The 22,846-nt window shown below is 59.1% G+C and overlaps 1 protein-coding gene across 3 annotated transcripts; it reads right to left on the reverse strand.

Annotated features, from left to right (window-relative positions):
* Window positions 1–1,088: 1,088 nt before the first annotated feature.
* Window positions 1,089–22,805, reverse strand: KLHL22 (kelch like family member 22). 3 transcript variants are annotated; one of them, XM_027566055.1, is made up of 7 exons: window positions 22,485–22,805; window positions 14,868–15,133; window positions 9,765–9,930; window positions 8,772–9,490; window positions 6,946–7,138; window positions 3,740–3,973; window positions 1,089–1,916 (listed from the first exon to the last, which is right to left on the reverse strand). In XM_027566055.1, exons 2-7 carry the CDS (start codon window positions 15,092–15,094, stop codon window positions 1,551–1,553), a joined length of 1,905 nt encoding a protein of 634 aa, XP_027421856.1. In that variant the 5' UTR covers window positions 15,095–15,133; window positions 22,485–22,805; the 3' UTR covers window positions 1,089–1,550. The 3 variants fall into 3 exon arrangements, with proteins under 3 accessions (XP_027421856.1, XP_027421855.1, XP_027421854.1); XM_027566054.1 differs by having other exon boundaries at window positions 22,375–22,803; XM_027566053.1 differs by lacking the exon at window positions 22,485–22,805 and adding an exon at window positions 17,497–17,570.
* Window positions 22,806–22,846: the final 41 nt, after the last annotated feature.

Here is a 22,846-nt window from a genome sequence, read left to right on the forward strand (position 1 = left end):
CCAAAATGAGGACGCACCCATACGACTGGCCAGCACCCAGGCCAGGTGGAGGCCCAGAGCCTGGGCCTGGCGGGGGTGGCTCCCGGAGAAGGCCAACTCTGAAGGGAGAGGGTGCCGTGGAGGCTCGAGTGCAGCCGGAGAGCCTGCCCAGCTGGCAAGGGCTGCCCGGGCAGGCTGCTGGCCGTGGGCCAATGCTGCGCTGGTCCGCGGCAGGGCCCGGCTGCGGCCCATGTCTTAGGAACCCTTCCGGGGCTCATGTCTACCCTGCCCCATGCCCTGGGGGCCTCACAGACCCTCCTTCATCCCCTGCGGATCAGAGGCCTCTCGCAAAGCCAGGCCTTGGTGCCTGGCTGGGGAGACAGCTGCTGCAGGCCCGGACACTCTGGGGCGGGGCAGACGTCTTAACCCTTCTCCTTCACAGAAACCTCCAAGGTCTGTAGGGACTGTGACCCTGGCCTGCAGGGTGGTGGCAGAGACAGAAACGGGGGTCCCCATTCCGAGCTCATGGTCCCACACCTCAGCCTTGGGAGTCAGAGAATGACCCTGGCAAAGTGGCCGTCCTGTCCCATGGGAAAGGACCACCAGCGTCAACGCCGGGCTCGCTGCCTGAAGTGTTAAGCACGTGATGTCATGTGGGGTGAGGCGCGGGGACAGAGCCAAAGACCCACAGCAGTGGGGTTCTGCAGGGGTGGGTAAGAGGACCCCATAGGAGCGGACGGTGTTCTGCTGCAGGCTGGACAGTGCGGAAAATGGCACTGGAACCCCCGCCTGCGGGTCCCACCCACTCAGGAGGGTCTTTGAAGCTTACCTGGAGGAAACGCAGAGGTCCCTCCGCACGACGCACTCAGATGTAGGAGACAGGCGCCCCCCGAAGCTCTCCCGCCCTCCCTCCCCAGGTGCTGGGCTTTCCTTGGCACCAAGACGGCCACTGGAACCTTGGTTCACAGGAGAGGTTCACAGCGGGAGATGCTCCAGCCAGGGTCAGCAGACAGGGACAGGTGTCCTGGTGACACCGTCCAACCGGGGATGGGCTCCCCCCCAGAAGCCACGCCCCCGGAGCTGAGAGTGGAAGTGAGGCCCAGGCCAAAGGAGAGCAACGCGCCTCGTGGGAGGTGCTTTATTTCATTTATTAACAACACGGGGCGGGAAGGCCCGGCTGCAAGACCCTGTTATCACAACCAGCCTCGGGCCCCTGGCTGGCTCTCTGCTCCCACTCCCATCCCAGGAGCTGCTGGGCTGGTGATGGGCCCAGCCTGCACCATTCCTGCCCGCGGGAGGCGGGGTGTGCCCCGGGCCCCTTGCGGGGGCCCATCCCCAACTCCCTTGAGAGAAGGCGCCCTCTCAGCCCAACAGGGACTGGGACGGCGGGTGGTGCGCCGGTCCCCAGCCACGTCTGCTGAGGAGGAGAGGGCCTGGGGACTTTCAGGGGACCAAGCCCTTCCCAAAGGGTTCCTGCCACAGGTCTGCAAGCCCCCAAAACACCTGCCTACCTGCCGATGGGCGGGGTGGGTGACGCCTGGGATCTCCCACCCCCCCACACCCCTGGGACTCTAGTCCTCACTGGAGTTGTCGAACTCCTCCCAGTCAGACACACTCATCACCTCGGACGCGAAGTCTGGGTCGGCCTGGCTGCGGTCAGGGGTCCCCCGGGGGGGCTCGAGCAGCAGGGACCTCGGCAGGGTGAGCACGCAGGCAGCCAGGCCTGAGATGGAGTTGTCCAGCTGCGGCCCCTCCTCCCAGCGGTCCCTGCCTGCGTCGTAGATGTGCACATAGCCCGTGCGGCTGCCGCGGTTGTGTGAGCGGCCGCCCAGCACGTAGATCCTGCTGTCGAGCACAGCGATGCCCGGCTCCCCGTGCCCGGCCGGGAGTGGGCAGACGGAGGACCACTGCCCGGATCTGCAGCTGTAGCAGGCCACCTGCAAGGCAAGGTGCGGGCTCTCAGGGAGCTGGGGGACCCTCAGAGGGCAGGCTTCGACCGGCTGCCGCTCTGCGCCACCTCCCCAGCCCCTCAGTCGGCCTGTGGCCCCAGGCCCGCGGGTGTCTCCCCTTTGGCCTGGGGGTGCTGGCTCACTCCCCTCCACCGCTGAAGCTGAAACTCAGAAGCCAAGCGCACAGAGCACTGGGGAAGATGCAGATAAAAAGAAGAGAAGAGACGGGCTTACTGAGTCATGATGACCACCAACACTCTCTTGGGAAGTACCCGGCGGTCCAGTGGTAAGGACTCGCACTTTCCCTGCCGGGGCCCCAGGTTCAATCCCTGGTCAGGGAGCTAAGATCCCACAGGACATGCGGTGTGGCCAAAAAAGAGAAAAAAAATCGTCTTCAAAGCTACCCTAAATAGTAAACGTGGGAACCGGGAGAAATGTCCAAGCTACTAGTGATCCAAGAATTGCAAAACAACCTCGGGGACAAACCGTCAGCCGCTAACGAGCGGCCACTGGGGAAGAAAAGGCGCCGGCCGGGCACCCACCTGGCCAGTCAGGGCGGCAACGTGCACAGCTGCGCCGAGCCGCGCAGAGCCAGCTCTGCCCCTCCTGCCGCAAGGAGGCCTGGCCGCCGGGGCCCGAGCCGGCCTCTGCGGGCCGGTAAGCGCAGGGACACGGACACAGGCGGACGGGCGACCCTGGATCTTCGTGGGACCCCTAATTGCACAGCCCTTGGAAGCAGCAGGGGACGTGTGAAGGCCCAACATGGGAGAGGAGCTGCCAGCTTGGAAGAGGAAGGGGCCCAAGCGGCCAGCCCAGAGGCTTCCAGAAGCCAATAAGGGCTTCAGCTCACAGCGGCGAGGAGCAGGACCTGGCCCTACCGCAGGGGCTGAGCTCTGCTGACACCCCGGGAGACAGGACGCTGACCCTCCCTGGGCTCTGCCGAGGAAACACCCCTGGACTGTCAGCACACGCTCCTGCGGGTTTACGTCGCTGCGTTTGTGGCGGTCCCCCCAGCTGCAATAGGAAATGAAACGCTGGAGCCTCGTGGCTCTCAGCGCTGGAGTGTCCCATCCGGGAACATCCAGCTAGGTGGGCTGAGAGCCAGGGAACCTGCATTCCTGCTGAGTTCTCTCCTGATGTGGGTACTGCTGGCCCGGGAGCCACATTTCGAGGACCACGGCTCTCACCTCAGGAGATGACCCAAGATACCCGAAGAGCTCCACAGAGCAAGCGCTGCTTCGACTGTTACCTGAAACGGCCACCACTTGGCCAACCCCAGCGTCAGCGGTCTGATGGACTCTGCACAGCCACTGGGTGGGGTGGGGCGGCCCTGAAACGAGAGGGCACACCCACAGGCGCCAGGAGCCGGCCGGGCGGGTGGATGTGCAGGAGGGCTAGCACTCTGGGCCGCGGGCCAGGTTTCAGGAATTCTTGTCCCCTTTCTCCATTTCCCCAGAGTTCTGCAATGTGGTTATACTAACTTTATAATTAAAGCTTTTAATAATAGTGGACACAGGTGACACTCTTCTCTGTGACACCCTAGTGGTAGACACGTGCCATTTGTCTCAACCCCGAGTGTGCACCCCCAGGAGTGACCCCAGGCCAGCGGGTTATCCGCTGTAAGGACGCCACCCTGTGGTGGGGGTGCCAAGTGCGGGGAGGCGGTGGGCGCGGGGGGGCCATGGGAAACCTAGCTGCTCCGTTGGGCTCTAGGGAACTAGCAAACGGGCACGCGTCCCACGCCTCCCCCGCACCCCGCTTACCGCCATGGCCGGCCCCTCACTGACACCCGAGGGAGGCGGCCCGCTCACCTGGTGCACGTCTCTCCGGTAGCCCGCGTCATTGTTGCTGCCCCCGATCACGTACAGCTTGTCCAGGAGGGTGGCCATGCCGTGCCAGGCCCGCCGCACCGGGCCGTCGGCCAGCGTGTGCCAGGTGTCGCTCCCCGGCTCGTAGCAGTGGGTCTCCTTCAGGTAGTCCTCCCCGCGGCGGCCGCAGGTGACGTACATCTTCCCGTCCAGCGCGGCGCCCGCGTGGGCGTACACCTGCGGCCGGAGCACCGGCGTGTGCGCGCGCGCCAGGAGGCCAGGGGCCCGCCGCGAGGACCCCCGACTCCTCCTCGCCGTCTGCCCGCATCCTCCCTGGACGCCCCCTCCGGTCCCCCACCTTCCCCACGGAAGATGACTCCAGGGCCCACAGGCGATGCTGCGCTTCCCCGAGGGGAGCCGCAACCCCTCTCTCCGCACCGCCGCCCCCCGCAAGCAGACATCTGCACGGGACCCAGAGGAAACCATCACAGCCCCATCTTCACAGAAGCCTCCAGACCCCCATGCCCGCCAACCCTCCAGGCCTGTTATCAGCTCCTTTTTCTGCTCCGATATGATCCTGCGATTTTAAACATGGTGAATCACCGCTTAAATTTCGAGTATGGAACCAGTCTTTGTCATCGACTCTATTTGGTCATGAATTTCTTTTGGAAGGAGAGAGGGGCATTTGCTAGTATTTAGTTATGAATATTCACATGTGACTGTATGTATGACACACTCGCTCTTTTTTGGGGGGGAGAGGCTGCTGTCTTGTATGGTTTTGGTATCAATTTAATAATAACTTCCTAAGGTGAAATGAGAAGTACTCTCCCTCTAACATTTTCTGGAAAAAAAGAATCGGTATTTTCTTTAAAAGTTCGGTAAAATTCTCCAGTTAAACTACTTGGGCCTGGACGTCATTTCCTTACCAGGCTCAGGGCCATTCAGATGGTCTGCTTAGTTCCGGGGGGGTTCTAGCGCTTGCGCTTCTGAGGAACTCCTGTTTTGCCCCTCCTTCTGACAGGGTTTTAGTAATGCACCCCCCTGCCCCCAGCGCTCTTGATACTTTTAACTGAATTGTTTCTGCTTTCTTCCTCAGGCTTCCTAGAGGTCTGTCCCTTTCATTCATCTTGTGAAGACCTGGTTGTTTCACTGATTTTTCTCTAAGTTTTTCCTTCAGCTTTGCTGATTTCTGCTCTGGTGTTTATTCTGTTGCTTCTTCTGCTTGCTTTGGGCTCACTCTGCTCTTACTTTTCTAGATTCCTGAGCGAAGGGTTTAGATTACTCATTTGAGTTTTTTTTTCCTCCCTAATGAATGCTTTCAGTGCTACAAATTTCCCTCTCAGCACAGCTTCAGCTGGCATGCCACAAAACTTGACATGTTGTCTTTTCATTTTCACTCGGATCAAGGTCCCCAGATCCCTTGCTGGGTTGTCATCTATCTCAATCTTTTGAGTTTTCCGAGTTTTACATACACATCCAGAGTTCCAGGTAGTACTGAGCAAGAGGAAGTGGGAAGGACCCTGAGACAGGTGGGAGTGTGGGCCCGCCCTGCCATGGGCCCTGCGGAAATCCTGAAGGCCCCTGCAGGGGCTGTACGACCACCTCTGCAGACCCGCGGGCCCCCTAGCCTGGCAATGTCCCCGAGCCGATCAGAGCTAACCCCGGCCAGCACGGCCCTGCACTCACACATCTCCATCTCCGGTCTGGCCTCCCAAAGCCTGGCTGCCAACCGGCTGTGCCCGGTGGCTCACATCTGTCATGTCCCTCCCACAGCCCACGCCTGGACCACCCACGGGACAGAGCCTGCTCCCTCTCTACACACGCACTCCCCTTGCTCCGCCTCCTCCTCCCAGCCTGGAAGGTTCTGTTTCTCTCAATGGCTGCCATCTTTCCTGGACGTGGTCTCACTGACACCTCCCCGCCCCCACACACAGTCCAGTGAGGCCCTCATCGAGCACCGCTGGGCTCGGCCCGAGTCCCTTTCCGCATCTGTGCAGTGACCGAGAGCACTCTCTCCCGCTAGGCTCAGTCACTGCCACCACCGGATCCCCAGGGCTGCTGAAGGAATAGACCAAAGTGAGGAGCCTCGGCCGCCGGGGAGAAGTGCCGGCTGAAGGCCGAGGCTGCCCCTCCGTGGCCAGGCTGAGAAGCACAGCCTCCCGTCCAGACAAAGAACCCCTGGAGCCCCTCCTCCCTCCCCTCCGCAGGAGATGGAGTCCGCCAGCGTCCGCTGCCCCCTTCTCCTGAACAGGCAGGGAATGCTCTCCAGAAGGGCTTCCTCCCCAAAGTGGCCAAGGAGCGGGGGGGGGGTGCTTCCCCGTCCTGGGAAGAGCCCTGGGGGGAAGTCCTGGCCTTCTGTGGGGTCACACAGGCTGTGGAGGGGAGCTGGGGGGCTGGGCAAGGTGGGGGCAGTAAAGAGGGGACGGGAGGGAGAAGGGGGCGGGGAGGGGGGAGGGGAGGAACAGGGTCAGGGAAGGGAGGGGCGGGGTGGGGTGGGACGCGGAGGGGAGGAGAGGGGAAGGGTCAGGGAGGCAGCGTGCCCATCTGGCCAAGGCCTCAGGCAGGACACGGCCATCCTTCCTCTGCTCTGCCCGGTGCCCAGAGGTGCTCACAGACGCTGCGACCCGGGGTGCAGCACAGACCAGCAAGGGCCCCTCTTGCCCTGAGGTCCTGTGTCTGGTTTGGGGGTCAGGGTCTCAGCACCCAAGTTCTTAAGCTCAGAGAGCCACCCCTTTCAAGCATCACCTCTGTAAGATGAACACGTTAACATGTTCAAGCTAGAAGAAAACAAGGCACTGTGCAGGACACACGATTTACAGAAACACAAACAGGAAAAATGGCACTTCCGAAATGCTGCTTTCTGGCTTCCTGAAGGGCCTGCCCTCTGGGAGGTCTGAGGCTGTGGGGTCCTGCCTCTCCCGTCCCTCCTGTGGCCCTCTGGACACAGCCCGGCTCACCTCAGGGGAGCCAAGGGGCAGGCAAGGGGAAGGCTTCCGTCCACTGAACTGCAGGGTTACAGCAGCTGCCGGGGGCCGAGGTGAGGAGACCCAGAAGGGGGTGGAACTCAGGAAGGGGCCTCTCCCAATGCCGCTGGGAGCCCCCACCCAAGCTCAGGGCACAGCTCGTGGAGACAAGAGGGCTCTTGTCCTGGGCCCGGCCCGGCCTCCACTCTGTGAACCTGGGAGGGGTCCCTCGGGGGGCTTCCTTACCTCCCTCTTGAGCGGGGCCACGTAGGCCCAGGAGTTGGTGGCGGGGTCGTAGCGCTCCACGGCGGTCAGATCGTTGTGGTAGTCGCGGCCTGCCACCGCGTAAATGTAGCCGCCCACGACGCACACGCACAGGTCCGCGTGCTCCTGCTGCAGCGGCTGGATCTGGAACCAGCGGTTGTGCCTCGGGTCGTACCTTGCGGGACAGGGAAGAGCACGTTAGCAGGCCCGTCCCCCAGCACGCCCCCACAGCCTGGAGGGCACAGCTTCCAGACCCTCGCTGACCACCCCGAGCTGCCCGATGGCTGTTCCTACAGCACCTCCATCTCACCGTCTCACTCCAAGGTCCCCACGGCTCTGTGCTCAGGGAGGCCCCCAATTATGGTCTCTTGACTGGACACCTGGGCACAACGGCCTCCAGCCAGACACCCCATTTTTAGCCTTTGCCCCAAACACAAGTGAAATGCACTCGGCAGTTGCTTCTTCCCTACGCGGCCCCTCCCTGCCAACCAGGAAGACCACAGAGCCAGGTTGAGTGAATCTGGGCCTCAGCTTTGTTCCCTCGGCTCCGTACCCAGTGGGGTGATGCTGCCTGCCAAGAGAAGCTACCACGAGGGGCCGCGGGGTCAACACGTGTGATGAGGCCCTTAAAGCACTGTGGCCCACGTCTGTGGTCCTGCGCCCCAGGGAACCTGGCTCGGGGCAGATCACACTCGGTGTGCTTAGGAAAGACCAGGCCGAGTGAGGCTATCAGTGGTGGAGCCAGTCACTCACTGAGTGGACATCACGGCCCTTAGTCCTGGCACCCAGGGCCTCCTTCCACTGCAAGTCAGTAACAGGCCAAAGGGAGCAGAGCAGCTGTCAGCCTGTTCCCGGGGAGAAGGGCGGGGCCACGGAGGGGAGGGTGGGGCCACGGAGGGCCCCTGGTGGCCGCCTTTAAGAACTGAGCTTGCATTGAGAACTGGCCCTGCCAGGTGGAGGCCCAGCCGGGGCGGGGGGCGGGGGGCGGCGCGAAGGCATGAGGCATGGTTTCCTCTTTTCTGAACTGAGTACCCACTTCCCATCTAACCACAGAGTGTGCCAAGCTCTGGATCTCCCCTGGGTCCTGGGGCAGGGACAGCAGGGGAGGCTGAGGGCCGCTGTGGCTGTCTCCTCCTGGCCCGGGGTCCATCCGCGGGGTGTGGCTGGCCAGACCTGCCCCTGAGCAAGGTTGGCACCAGCTCACAGCTGCCTGAGGCAGCCAGCAACCTATATCTGCCCTGCCGCCTGTCCGCTTGTACGGGGGGAAGCTTCCCAGAGGCCCCAGATGTGGAAACCAGCCTGGAAGCCTCCAGGAGCGGAGGCCGGGGGGCCTGCCCCACTTCCCCTGCTCTGGCCCAAAGGAACAGGCTCGGAAGATCCCAGCCTCACAGACAGAAAGCACGGCCTGCTCTGGACCTCGCGCCCAGCACACGGCTGACAGCAGAGCTGGCGGTGAAGGGATATGGCCTGAGATGCGCTGGGGCTTGTGGGCCTGCCCTGCCCCTGGGCTGAGGACTGTGTGCTGGGGGAGCGGGCTGACAGGCAGCCACCTTCCAAGGAGGCTGTGCAGCTAGCAGAGTGGAGCTAAGGGCACAGGAGAGGGAAGCTGGGCCGGGCTGCAAGGGCAGAGGGTGCCAGGGTGGCTGTGCTCCCAGGCCCGGACCCTCCCTTCCTGCCACGGCACTCTCTGCAGCCCCGCACCCGCCAGAAGGTGGCGGTGCCTGGGGAGTGGGCGTGGGTTTCCCAGGAGAGGAGACATGAGTGGGAGGATCCAACGCCACAGGGAGCCCCCGGCCCGGGGCCCCTACCTCCAGCAGCGGGACTCAGCGCGGAAGCCCTGCACGTTGTTATCCCCTCCGATGAGGTACACGAAGTTGTTGAGCACCGCGATACCCTGGTTGGACATGCGGGGCGCCAGGGACGCGGTGAAGTGCTTCCACTCTCCCAGCAGCGGGTTCAGGTACTTGGCCTGGTCGCTGAGGACAGTGGACGGCGTGGAGTGGATGCCCCCGAAGCCCACGACGCACTGGAAGTCCGAGCGCAGCTCGGTCTGTGGGCCCTGCAGGCTGGGCTGCAGGCTCTCGTTCCGGTGGTACATGAGCGCTTCGGCCACGGTGTCCCTCAGCGGGCTGGGCTCCAGCTTGTCGTGCAGCCGCTGCAGGACCTCGGCCTCCATGAGGGGGAAGCGCACGGTCTCCAGGAGCTTGGGCGGCTCAGGCAGCGGGAGCCGGTCGGCCTGCACCTGCTCTGGCGGGTAGTGGTAGAGCAGGGCGCCCTCGTACACCTCCGTCTCGCAGGACACCTCCAGTCGGTTGCTGCTCAGGAGGGCGTAGACCTTCTCCAGGGGCAGCTGGCGGTACTTGTCAGTCCTCGAGAAGGCCACGAAGTTCTTGAGGATGTAAGCGTCTAGCTGCTCAGTCAGGCGGCTCAGGTCGAAGAGCTCGGCCAGCCGGTAGACATCGAGGATGTTGTCCTCGTCCACCCAGGGCGTGAGGAAGTCACAGCAGAAGTGGATGATCTCCGGGATCTGTGGACAGAGCGGGCCGTCAAGCCCAGGCCAGGTGTCCAGGCCTGGTACCCCCATCCCTGGGGCACCTCGGAGGGCCAGCACGCGGGGGACAAGCCCCCAACAGTCACTGGCAACACCACCAGGAGGCGGTGGGCCGCGCACTCGGAAGCATCACACCCGGCAAGACTCGCTTTAGAATCAACACTGCAGAGAAGCCCAGCGAGTTAAACCCAAAACAGAGCCGGGTGGCAGGGGTGAAGGGAGGGCTCCCCACCTCAGGCCGGAGCCTCACCTGAAGCTGGCAGGCGGCAACCAGTGTCTCCTGGACGTTGCTCAGGCTGAGCTCCAGCTCGGACGTGTAGATGAAGTGCAGGATCTGGCACATGGCGTTGTAGGACACGCCATGGATCAGGACCTCCTCCTGCTCCATCTCCTTCAGCCCCCCAGCGAACATGCCCCTGCGCAGGGAAGACGGGGCACGGCTGGGTGACGCCCACGGCGCTGCCGGAGGGGCAGGCCGAGGCTGGCTCGTACCCTGAGCCATCCCATGGAGGCACCCACAGCTCCTGACCAAGCCTGGGACCATTCTGGAAACCTCCATCTCACACAGCCTAGGACCTGCACGTGCGCCCCCGGGCGTGGGGCCAGCGGGCTTTCTGCTGCGTCCACCCGTGTGATTCCCGGGGCTCAGCGGGAGAGGTGAATGGGAAAAGTCAATGTCCTCCACTCAGCATCCCCCGCCCTGCGGCTACTCAGCACCGAGACCCGGTCACGGGGCGACTTCACAATGAAGCCAAGCGGAAGACCCCTGAGCACGGAGCTAAAGCCGGAGGACGACAGAGGACAGGGCGTTGCCGGGTGTGGAATTGCTGTCCAGGACTGAGACGGGGTGTCTGCCGGAGGAGCGGCCAGCCCGAGGGGCCCCTCCCTGAGGAGGCCGTGGAGGTGGCGGGCGCCCAGGACCAGGGCCAGGATGACCCTGCAGGCTGGCCGCTGTGGGGGAGGGAGCCTGGGCCACATGCTGCTAGGCAGGGTCGGGTCTGGACGGACACCAGGAAATGGAGGTGCTGTCGGGGAACTGATCCCAGGTTTGACCTAGGGACCTCAGACTCCAGGCTCCATGGGGCAGGGTGGAGAGGCTACAGCGGGGGCAGGAGGCCCGGCAGGCCTGGGGATCCGGAGGGGAGACCCGATCTGGGGCTGACCAAGGGTAGCTGGGACCCAGGGGCAAGAGGTCAGCAGGAGCCCGCCCCGGCCCCTACAGAGCAGGCACCTTTTAACGTCCCGGCTGCGGGGTCAGTCAGGGGCTAGAGGAAGCGGCGGTGGTCAGGGAAGCCTTGGGGCTGAAACGGGACAGCAGCACGCTGCCAGAGTGGCCATGTTCCATTTCGACACACGCACGCACACACGCAGACTCACAAGACTGAGAGGATATGAAAGGGTGAAACGCTCCGGCTGCCCTCAGCTCCGGCCCCCAGCTGCCCTCCCAGGGCGGCACCATGCCGAGGCAGGGCCCACGCCTGGATCCGCACCCAGCTTCGCCTTCACAGGGCATCTTGGAAACAGCCTGGATTATCCGCACCCACAGGGCTGCCCCTGGGCAAAGGTGCCAAAGGACGCAGCCGCGTGCTGGGCCCGGGCTCCTCTCGTCTCCTGTCGTTTACCCGATGGGCGGCTCTGCCCCAGGGGCTGCTGGGAACACCAGGACCAGTTCCAGGAGAGCCACTGCTGGGTCAAAGGGTGCCCCACGTGCTCGCGCCTGGATGCCTCTGCCACAGCCTGTCACGAAGCCCCACCGGGAGCGGGGGGCCTGCCCTGGACACCCCTAGAAGCAGAGGGAGAGGACGCTGGCTCCAGCCGCCAGGGGGCGAGGGAGAAACCTGGCAGCGGACAGCGGACAGAGGCTTGGGTCGCGGGTTCAGCAGCTGTTTTCACTTTCTCTTCCCAAGAGTGCAGGTGCTTCGCCCACTTCCTTTTAGACTCTTATTTCCTCAACTTAAAGAAGCTGGAGCCTCTGTGCATCGCTGGTGTGAATGTAAATTAGTGCAGCTGCAGAAGACAGTTTGGGGGTTCCTCAAGACATAACACACAGAATTACAGAGTGTTCCAGCAATTCCGCGTCTGAGTGCATACCCCACAGAACTGAAAGCAGGGCCTCCAAGAGACTTCTGCGCCCCATGCTCACAGCAGCTTGCCTCACGAGAACCAAGAGATGGGAACGACCGGTGTCCGTCGACGAAACGGGCAAACCGCAGTGCGACAAACCGCAGCGCGTGCTTCAGCAGAGGACGACCGACACCCGCCACAGCCCGGAGGAGCCTTGGGGACACGGCGTTCGGCGAAAGCAGCCAGTCTTCAAAGGACAAGTACTGCCTGATTCCATTCATGTGAGGTCCCGAGAGCAGTCGTGGAGACAGAAGCACAAGGTGGCCATACCAGGCGGCCGCCCGGGCTGGGAGGAGAGCCATGGGAACTGTTTCATGGCTACAGGATCCTTTTCACAACGTGGACCGGTTCCGGAGATTGCGCCAGAGTGGATGTAATGAGCACTACTGAGCTGCACGCTGAAAATGGTCACAATGGTCAAGCTTTAGGTTTTCTAGAAATCACAATTTAAAAAAAAGAGAGAGACACGTTCACCAAGTGTCCAGCAGGCGGGGAATGACCACGTAAGTGGAGGACACAGACAGCACGCTTGCGAGTCCCGCGGACCCAAGAGATCCAAGCAATCCATCCTCAAGGAGATCAGCCCTCAGTATTCACTCCAAGGACTGATGCTGAAGCTCCAATACTTTGGCCACCTGATGTGAAGAAGTGACTCATCGAAAAAGACCCTGATGCTGGGAAAGGTTGAAGGCGGGAGGACATGGGTACGACAGGGGATAATATGGCATCACTGACTCGATGCGCATGAGTTTGAGCAAGCCCCGGGAGTTGGTGATGGACAGGAGGCCTGGCGTGCTGCTGTCCACGGGGTCACCAAGAGTCGGACATGCCTGACAACCGGCAGCACAGACCACAAAGAGACTGCGGCCTGTGCCCGCCGCCGGGAGGCCCCAACCAGACAGCACCGGGCGCCACTGGCTGCCTCGGCCCTGAGGAGGCGGGGAGTTCCCTCCAACCCAGACACCTCCTCCATACCCTTGAGACCAGGTGTGTCCCGGAATCCAGACGTTTCAGCCGGAGAAAACACTTATCTGCCACACGTATGATGTCACAACCCTCCATGGGAGCCTAAAACCAACACCTCGAATCCAGCACCTCAGTATTTCCCAACCAAAAGAATAACAAAAATAAAGAAGTCTCATCTCAGTTCAGGACAGTCTGCATGGTTTAATGAATTTGTGCCAAACTTTAGATTTACAAACAAACTGGGGTAAAGCAGAAGAACCCAACTCTCCCCTTCCTCTCAGAGACCATCTGTCTAGACAGACGGGACAGCTCTCCAACAAAGCAGCTCTGGGGGACCTCCGGAGGGCAGGGCCGAGGGTTAGCGACACCCTGGAACCCAACAAAGCACAACAGAGCAGCTGCGAGGATCAGCGGTTTGGGGCTGAGAAGTCTGAGATGGGCTTCGCAGGAGCCACTGTGTGGAGGCTGAAGACTGGGTGAGCGTGGCGGGGGGCAGGGGCACAGCCGCGCGCGCCACGGTTTCCCATCCAGACAGTGATTCAGCGGCGGGCATGGGCGCTGGACACGACTCCGCGCCCCTCGCCTGTCTGGAGAGGCCCACGCGCCAGCTCAGGCTGGTAAGCGCCTTGCATCAGAGGAGAGGCTCCCTAACAGGGACCAGCTGCCCTTCTGCGAGCAAGGCCCAGGGACGGGGGTCTGTTGCCCCAGGAGCCCGGGCCTCACGGAGGGTTTCACACTCTGATTCATGAATAACTCAGCTTCCCGTGTTGGCTGACACCACAGAGCAGACCAGGGGGCTGTCAGCCCCAGCTGCACGTCGCCAAGAGCCTGGCAGACACCCCACAGATGTCCCCTGCGGGGCCCAGCTATGGGCCCACAGACTCCAAAGGCCTTCGCTTCACCCTCGCTCACGTCAGAGACCTTTCCCAGTCTCACTGCATCATTTCAACTTGAGTTAATAAGCAAAATGAATAATAAAGAAAAAAACCCGCTGAACCTTGGGAATCATCATTTCACACGTGTTTATCAGAGATAAGTCTGGGCTCTCCCTGGTCCCAGGGGGAGAGGGTGTCAGCCTGCACAGTGACCAGGCCAGAGAAGAGAACGCCTCCCAGCAGAAGCCCGCCCAGGGCCAGCTGTCAAGGGCCGAGAACGGCTCCTGGAGGACGCGGGAGACACAGGAGGCCTCCTGCAGGCAGGAGAGGCGGCGCCCGCCCCCTGCCTGCAGGAAAAGGGCCGTGACTGGGACAGACAGTCGATGTGGGGAGAGGAGTTCCACGTGGAGGGCTTTCGAGGGTGCGGCCAGGAGGCCCTGAGCCGGGGGGACCCCAGTGCCAGACCTTCTGGGCTCTGAGGCCTCCCTGAGGGGGCTCCTGGCCACCCTACCCCGCCCGCTGCCTGGGATCTCAAAGCTTGTGAAGAGTAAACGCCCATGAACCAAAGGGACGCTGCTGTCCCTGGACACGCCTGCCCTAAGGCGCCAGCCACCACTGGGTCGCCCTCTCCATATCCTCCTTCTGGAGAACAGGCTGCACTTACACCATAAAGAAACATTTTGCTCATTAGCTTCTAAAATCCAAAGACGAGAACTATAGCTGAGCCTTGAAAAGACAAGGACCCGACGGGATAGAGCCGGAGCAAAGGGTCTCAGGCCCAGAGCCCTGTTCACCGTGGCGGCAGGGGGGCCGCCCCTCGCTGGGTCAAGTCGGGGTGGAGGCATCCGCTCTGCCCAGTGTGCCCGGTGCTGGGCAAGCCTCACGCAGGAGACTGAGAAACTCAGGGGGTCACAGCACCCGCGGTATGAGGAGGTGTGAGCAGGAGGCAGCCGGCCGGGTAAGCGTATGAACGCGGCTATGTGGACAATGTGTGCGCAGTGCTGGCCGCCCTCCTCAGTCCTCACGGGAGTCCCCAGAGGAGCTGGGGCGCGAGTGGGCTTCCTGACAGTGTTACAAGAACAGTGCGTGCGGCTGAGATGAAGGCACAAAGCCTCATAAGGTCTTGAAAAAGGTGGTGGTTACAGAGGCAGCGAGAGCCAGCGTGGCCCAGTGGGAACAACAGGCGTCCAGCTCTTTGGAACATTCTTCTCAACGTTTCCAAGGGCCTGAATGTTCTTTAAAATGAAATGACAGGGAGCCAGAGTAAAGTAGAAAGAAAATCTGTACCACACTAAGATACTGTCACTTACTGCTAGAAAATTCATTCTGGAAAATACAGTATCGGACACCACCTTTCAAACAAGAACAGAGAACGCGCGCCTACTGACCGGAAGTAGTCGCAGGAGGCGGCCAGCAGGATGCGGTGGGCCTCGAGCTGCTTCCCCTCCACCACCAGGACCACATCGAAGAGGATGCCGCTGTCCCGCAGGGCCAGCAGCCCCCGGAGCAGCGCCTGGGAGTGCTGGGCGCTCCGGTAGGTGCTGCTGACGCAGTGCGGGTGGGAGGGCTGCGTGGGCAACTTGCAGAGACGGGCGAACTCCTGCTCTTCCGCCATCCTGACCACGGCTCCCAACCTCAGCTCCGCGGCTGTCAGCTGGCAAGACACGGGGCAAGCGTTGAACCCAGGGGCCACACAGGGCTGGCTGCGCTGCTCTGGGGCCTCCCTCGCGCTCACCGGTGCTTTCCCCGGAGGTTCAAGCCTCTAGCACCCTCTTCCCTACCACGGTCCAGACTTGGGGCCTCCTTCCTCCCGACCTGTGTTCCTTCACAACTAAGACCCTCCTTCCCATTTCATCTCCTTTAGCATGGCTGTGAGACAGAAGGTTCTAGAGATGGACCAACCCATGGGAACCCAGCCGGTGGACCCCCTGTGTGGTGAACCTCAGCGTGAGGCCCCTCAGCCAAGGAAAGGGGACTAAAGACAGCCAGTCCCTCGGGGCATTCTAAAATCCCCAGAGGACAAACACGAGGACCAGCGCAGACCAGTTCTCAAGGGCTCTTCCTCTCTCCTGTTGCGAAAGAACACTGGGTTCCCAACGCAGGAATGGACGCAAAAGAAAAAAAAAAAAACACCAGGGGCCTCCTAGAAGATCCCGTGATTAGAACTCCATGCTTCCACTGGATGGAGGGTGGGACAGATCCCTGGTTGGGAAACTAAGATCCTGAATGCTGAGCCAACCAGAAGTGACTAGGGGCAGCTTGCTGCTTCGGTCAAGGGGCAGCCAATCCGTCCTGCACCAAGCTGGGGGATCAAGCTGTGCACCCTTCAGGCCACAGGACCGCCAGCCAGCGGGCCACCTGCTGCAGGCCACGAACATCTGCCTTCCCCACCTCTCGTTCCTCCATGATCCCCTCCCCTAATGTGCTGCTTCTTCAACCCCCTACTGGACCTTCGAAAGAAAAAATGAGAAAGAGATTCTACTATAAACAAAAAAGTATATGATGAAGCTTAAATTTCCTTCCCACTTAGGTCCCCAACCAGACTCTCTCTCAGAGGCAAGTATTCTACTTCCCCCACCCTTCCGGGCAGCATGGATGCATTTGCAGGCAAAGCTGTAAAACTGAATTCCCCCGTCTTAGTAGATGTTACACCTTCACCTTACATCCCTCCCACAGTCAACTGTATGGGTAATCCTACTTTATTTAACCAGTCCTTTTCAGAGGGATGTTTGGGTTTCTGCCAATTGTTTGCTGGTGCTAAGTTTTGCACTGAAAATCAGAGATTTGCAGTGTCTGTGGTCGCTAAGTGAGGAGCATTTACTGAATACAGAGCTGCTGGTTATCTTAGTTTGACTGAGTAGAGGACCTTTCAATAAATACTGCCAAAGTGCCTTCCATAGAGGGTGTACCAATTTATTCTCCCACCAGCAAAGTGAGAGAACCAGATTCCAATCAGTGTGTAAGACACCAATAGCGTGTCTTTAATCTTTGCTGACTTAACAGATTAAAAAAACAGCATTTCACAGGCTAACTTTGTTTTGGTAACTGACGAAATTTCAAAAAATAAGAAAGTGGAACGCGGCACATCCTTTAGGACTGCCTTCCCACGCCTGTTTTTCTGAAATAAAGTTTGTTTACCCTGGGAGCTCACTTTCTGGCACCTTCAGTGAAGCCCTCCCTTAGACTCAGCATACCCTCAACCCGTAACGATCCCAGTCATCACACAGCAAGGCCCTGTGTGCAGTCCTGCGAGGGAGGAGAAAGGAGGCTTCACGCCCCAAGCAGGTACAAACTCAAGGACGCTAACACGCATTTCCGTAAACTCATGGAGGACAGGGTCGGAACATCTCTGAAGAAATGTCCGACGACACCCTTTACTGAGGAGGCACCCCAGTCTTCTGCAGGGCCCCAGTCAGCGTCTGCACGAGGCAAGGTCTGCAACAAAGGGACAGGGGTCCCAGTCCCCGGGGCGGGGGGGGACCCGCGGCGCGGACGGGTGAAGCGCTCCGGGGCGTCGCGGCCGCGGGGCAGGGAGGCGCCCGGGAACAGGCGCTGGGCCCGCGGCGGGCAGAGAGGCGGCCGGCCCTCTGGGCCGAGGCGTCGCGCTGACAGCATGGCTTCCAGCGCCGTCCGGTTCCATCCGCGCTGCGCGTGCGGGCCGACGCGGGCGGGCCGGGGTCCAAGGTCGCGTCGGGGGAGACGGCGTCCAATAGGCCGCCTGTTGCAGGGCAGCCAGCGAAGCGCCAGGAGGCGGCCCCGAAAGACGCGGGGGGCGACAGGCCCGCCCAGGGCCCGCTCGTCGGCGCCCCCAGGGCCCCCGCGCCCGGGGGTCCCGCCCGCCGCCCCCGCCACGTCAGGCTGCGGCTCGCCTCGGGCCGCCGCCCCCTCTCCGCCTCAGTGTGCTCCGGGCCGGCGCCCCCGCCTGCCCGCGACAGCGCCCGCGCGTCCGCTCCGTGCCCGGGGTCCGAACCCGGCCCCGCGCACCGAAACGCCCGCCGGCCCGCGACCGTCGCTCACCTGGCGCCGCCGCAAGCTGAGGCCGCACTCGCGGGGGCGGGGCAGGGAGGGGCGGGCCTCGGGCGTCACGTGGGCACGCCGCGCAGGCGCCGTGACGACGCGGGGCGGGGGGCGGGGCCGGGGCTGTGGAGGGGCGGGGCCACGGCGTGGTTGGGGGCCCGCACAGAGGCGGAGGACCCGGGCTGCAGAGTCTCCGCGCGGTTCTCGGTTCCCTACCTCCTCGCCCGGCGCGGCAGACCCAGCAAAGAATGAGGACGTGAAGGAATGCGTCTGGCAAGGGGTGGCGCCCTGTAAATCCGTTCCCTCCTTCTTCCTCTCTGTCCCTCCCTCGAGGTCCCCTGAGTCTCCCGCCGCCTGCTGGATGCTGGCGGGGACATAATCACCGCCAGTGTGAACAGGTGTTTTCCTGTTTACCAAGATTCTAGAGTCAATCTAGGAAGTCAAGAAATACCTGGCGTAACAGGCAAACTTGGCCTTGGAGTATAAAATGAAGCAGGGCAAAGGCTAGTACAGTTTTGCCAAGAGAACGCCCTGGTCATAGCAAACACCCTCTTCCACCAACACAAGAGAAGACTCTACACATGGACATCACCAGATGGTCAACACTGAAATCAGGTTGATTATATTCTTTGCAGCCAAACATGGAGAAGCTCTATACAGTCAGCAAAAACAAGACCGGGAGCTGACTGTGGCTCAGATCATGTTGCCTTGTTGCCAAATTCTGACTTAAATTGAAGAAAGTAGGGAAACCACTAGATCATTCAGGTTTGACCTAAATCAAATCCCTTATGATTATACAGTGGAAGTTACAGATGGATATAAGGGAATAGATCGGACAGATAGAGTGCCTGATGAACTATGGATGGAGGTTCGTGACATTGTACAGGAGGCAGGGATCAAGACCATCCCCAAGAAAAAGAAATGCAAAAAGGCAAAATGGTTGTCTGAGGAGGCCTTACAAATACCTATGAAAAGAAGAGAAGTGAAAAGCAAAGGAGAAAAGAAAACATATACCCGTTTGAATGCAGAGTTTCAAAGACTATAAGGGAGAGATAAGAAAGCCTTCCTCAGTGATCAATGCAAAGAAATAGAGGAAAACAATAGAATGGGAAAGACTAGAGATCTCTTCAAGAAGATTAGAGATACCAAGGGAACATTCATGCAGAGATGGGCTCAATAAAGGACAAAAATGGTATGGACCTAACAGAAGCAGAAGATATTAAGAAGAGGTGGCAAGAATACACAGAGAAACTATACAAAAAAGATCTTCACAATCCAGATAATCACGATGGTGTGATCATTCACTTAGAGCCAAACATCCTGGAATGCGAAATCAACTGGGTCTTAGGAAGCATCATTACGAACAAAGCTAGTGGAGGTGATGGAATTCCAGTTGAGCTATTTCAAATCCTGAAAGATGATGCTGTGAAAGTGCTGCACTCAATATGCCAGCCAATTTGGAAAACTCAGCAGTGGCCACAGGACTGGAAAAGGTCAGTTTTCATTCCAATCCCAAAGAAGGGGAATGCAAAAGAATGCTCAAACTACCACACAATTGCACTCATCTCACACGCTAGCAAATTAATGCTCAAAATTCTTCAAGCCAGACTTCAACAGTACATGAACCGTGAATTTCCAGATGTTCAAGCTAGATTTAGAGAAGGCAGAGAAACCAGAGATCAAATTGCCAACATCCATTGCATCATTTAAAAAGCAAGAGAGTTCCAGAAAAACATCTACTTCTGCTTTATTGACTATGCCAAAGCCTTTAACTGTATGGATCACAATAAACTGTGGAAAATTCTTAAAGAGATGGGAATACCAGACTACCTGACCTGCCTCTTGAGAGGCATGTATGCAGGAGAGACCTGTATGCAGGTCAGGAAGCAACAGTTAGAACTGGACATGGAACAACAGACTGGTTCCAAATAGGAAAAGGAGTATGTCAAGGCTATATATTGTCACCCTGCTTATTTAACTTCTATGCAGAATACATCGTGAGAAATGCTGGGCTGGAAGAAACATAAGCTGAAATCAAGATTGCCGGGAGAAATATCAATAACCTCAGATATGCAGATGACACCACTTTTATGGCAGACAGTGAAGAGGAACTTAAGAACCTCTTGATGAAAGTGAAAGAGGAGAGTGAAAAAGTTGGCTTAAAACTCAACATTCAGAAAACAAAGATCATGGCATCTGGTCCCATCACTTCATGGCAAATAGATGGAGAAACAGTGGAAACAGTGTCAGACTTTATTTTTGGGGGCTCCAAAATCACTGCAGATGGTGACTGCAGCCATGAAATTGAAAGACGCTTGTTCTTTGGAAGAAAAGTTATGACCAACCTAGACAGCATATTAAAAAGCAGAGACGTTACTTTGCTAACAAAGGTCCTTCTAGTCAAAGCTATGGTTTTTCCAGTAGTCATGTATGGATGTGAGAGTTGGGAGTATAAAGAAAGCTGATTGCCAAAGAATTGATGCTTTTGAACAGTGGTGTTGGAGAAGACTCTTGAGAGTCCCTTGGACAGCAAGAAGATCAAACCAGTCAACCCTAAAGGAAATCAGTCCTGAATATTCATTGGAAGGACTGATGCTGAAGCTGAAGCTCCAATACTTTGGCCACCTGATACGAAGAAGTGACTCATTGGAAAAGAACCTGATGCTGGGAAAGATTGAAGGCAGGAAGAGAAGGGGGATGACAGAGGATAAGATGGTTGGATGGCATCATCAACTCAATGGACATGAGTTTGAGCAAGCTCTGGGATTTGGTGATGGACAGGGAGGCCTGGCGTGCTACAGTCCACAAGGTTGCAGAGAGTTGGACACGACTGAGCGACTGAAGTGAACTGAGAGTAAATCTGCTTGCCAGCCTGCAGCCGGGTCCCCGCACTCCAACAAGAGGCTCCTGTGTTCCTTTTTCTCCACCGCCCCGCAGAGGACCCTATCCTGGGAGGCTCAAGGGCAAAGGCCGTGTCTGGAGGATGGAGAGCTCTGAGGGGAGGACAGAGCTGGGATAGCTCAAGGTTGAAAAGATTGGGGTGGGGGGGCAGGCAACTGTGGATGAGGGAGAAAGTAAGCAGAGAAGCACTGTCCTGGCCACGCACCCCACTGCGTGAGGCCTCAAACAAGATGAGTAGACAGGGCCCTCCCAGGAGCTGATGTTCTCAGTGGGAGAGGCCATCCAGGAGGACTTTTGGGAGGTGGTGGCCACACAGCTGTGTACCAGATGAGGACTTTGCGGGGAGCAGAGACAGCATTCCAGTTTGAAGACTGTGTCCGCAGATCCAGTCTAGCAAGTGGTCGGCCGGCCGCCAGAAATTTCTAAGCATGAAAGGAAACTTGGAGACCAGACCTGGCCCTCCAGCCTGGGTCAGCCTGGGCAGGTAGATGCCAGCTCATGTTGCAGAGACTGGCCTGGAGGGGCAGCAGGTAAGCGGCCGGGACCTGGGGAGGAGGCAGGTTCCCCAGTACCTGTAGAGGGGAGTGATGCGTGAGGAAGGGTCAGCCCAAGTCATGGTGGGGGACAGCCGAGCTCCCCTCATCACAAAGAGACCAGAGCAGGAGTAGGTTTAGGGAAAGACAAAGCCCTCCAGGGGCCCAGGACGGTGAGGAGGCCGCAGATGTCCAGCTGAGAGTCTTTCTGGGGGAGTCATGCCGTTCTGGAGGTGATACACCGAGCCAGGACAGGAATGGGGAAAGGAAGGTGAGCCAAGTGCAGAGCACACTGGTTTTCCAGGGCACCCAGAGGGGTAGGGAGGGGGTGACCGCAGAGGCCCAATGGGGCTGGAAGAGGGAGTCCTCTCCCGAGGGTAGCAGCAGTCAGCCTGCAGTGACTGAGCTGTGAAAGGAGGAGAAGGCCTCTGATGGTTCTACAGAAGAAGAGAGAGGCTGGAGGAGGACACCTCCTGGGTAGGAGAGAGGAGCCGGCGGGTGGGGAGCAGTAGGGTGAGTGAGGACAGGAGGCCCGGAGCAAGGCGGGGGCCTTGCTCTTCTCTGAGCTGGAGGGACCGTTATCTCAAAATACAGCCGGCTCGAGTTAGTGGTCCCCGCCACAGAACATCCGCAGGAGAGGAGGGGCAGGGCAGGGGAGGCCTCAGGGAGGGGCGGGCAAGATAACCTGGTGCCCTCCCAGGGACGTGTCAGCTGCCGAGCGAACCCTCTGTTCCCCGAGGGTCCGAGCTCTGTCTGCTCCTCCATGGCTGCACTTCTGCAGAACAGGGCTGGCGCTCAGCAGAGAAAGAACAAGAAGGGGGAGCTGAAGGAGAGAGAGGCCAGGAGCAGAGACCCTAGGTAGCAGGCTAGCGTAGGCTGAAGTCTCCGCCCAGCGGAAAGGACCTTAAAGGAGAGCGCCACCGTGCTTGTCTGCAGAGCAGTTTGATCACAGCCATCCTAAACAAGCGAAAAACAGTTGAGACTGGAGAAGACATTGGCAGCAAGTGGCGAAGAGTCTATGAAAAAATTCATCCAGGGAATCCCCTGGAGGCCCAGAGGTTAGGACGTGGTGATTTCACTGGCCAGGAAATTCACGATCCCACAAGCTGCACGACACAGCCAAAAATAAAATTTTTAAGCACAAAACAATAAGAAATGATATTGAGTCCATTAAATAAGTGGAAACGAATGTGAGCAGTTAACACTCAAAAGAGGACAAAAACCAGAGAATTCCCTGGAGGTCCAGTGGTTAGGACGCCTGGCTTCCAATGCAGGGGGCGCGGTCTCCACCCCTGACTATTATCAGGGCAACAAAGTCCTGGCGCCCCGCAGTCAGGGAAGCCCATGCTCCAAGGGGGACAAGCCCATGTGCCACAAGTAAGACCTGACCAAATAAATAAATGGGTATTTTAAAATATATACATCAGAGAAAGTAAAAACAGACCTGCAAATGACGACGTACATCAGTGAATGCATTTGTAACGTAACTGAAAATAATTATTCAGAATGCATCAGGAAGTTTCTTTCCCAGCTATTTCTTTGCTCTCGGCTGACCTGGGTCTTGCTTGCTGCACAGGCTTTTCTCCAGTTGCGGCGAGCCGGGGCCGCTCTCCGGCTGTGCTGCGGGGCCTTCTCACTGTGCTGGCTTCTCCTGTTGCTGTCCTCTGGGGGACACAGGCTTTAGCAGTGGTGGCGCACGGGCTCAGTTGCCCCTCTGCACATGGGATCTTCCCGGATCCGAACTGGTGTCTCCTACGTCGGCAGGTGGACCTTTAAGCACTCCAGGGACTTTTTTTTTTAAATAAGAACTTTTAAAAGTTAATAATTAGAAAGTCAACCAACGTGAAAAATGATAAAGGGTCTTTACTGGAAGCTCACAGAAGAGGAAGTCCCAGCGGGTATAAACAAAGGAAGTC

Source organism: Bos indicus x Bos taurus, chromosome 17 (genome assembly GCF_003369695.1).
Source record: "Bos indicus x Bos taurus breed Angus x Brahman F1 hybrid chromosome 17, Bos_hybrid_MaternalHap_v2.0, whole genome shotgun sequence".
NCBI classification, from domain to species: Eukaryota; Metazoa; Chordata; class Mammalia; order Artiodactyla; family Bovidae; genus Bos; species Bos indicus x Bos taurus.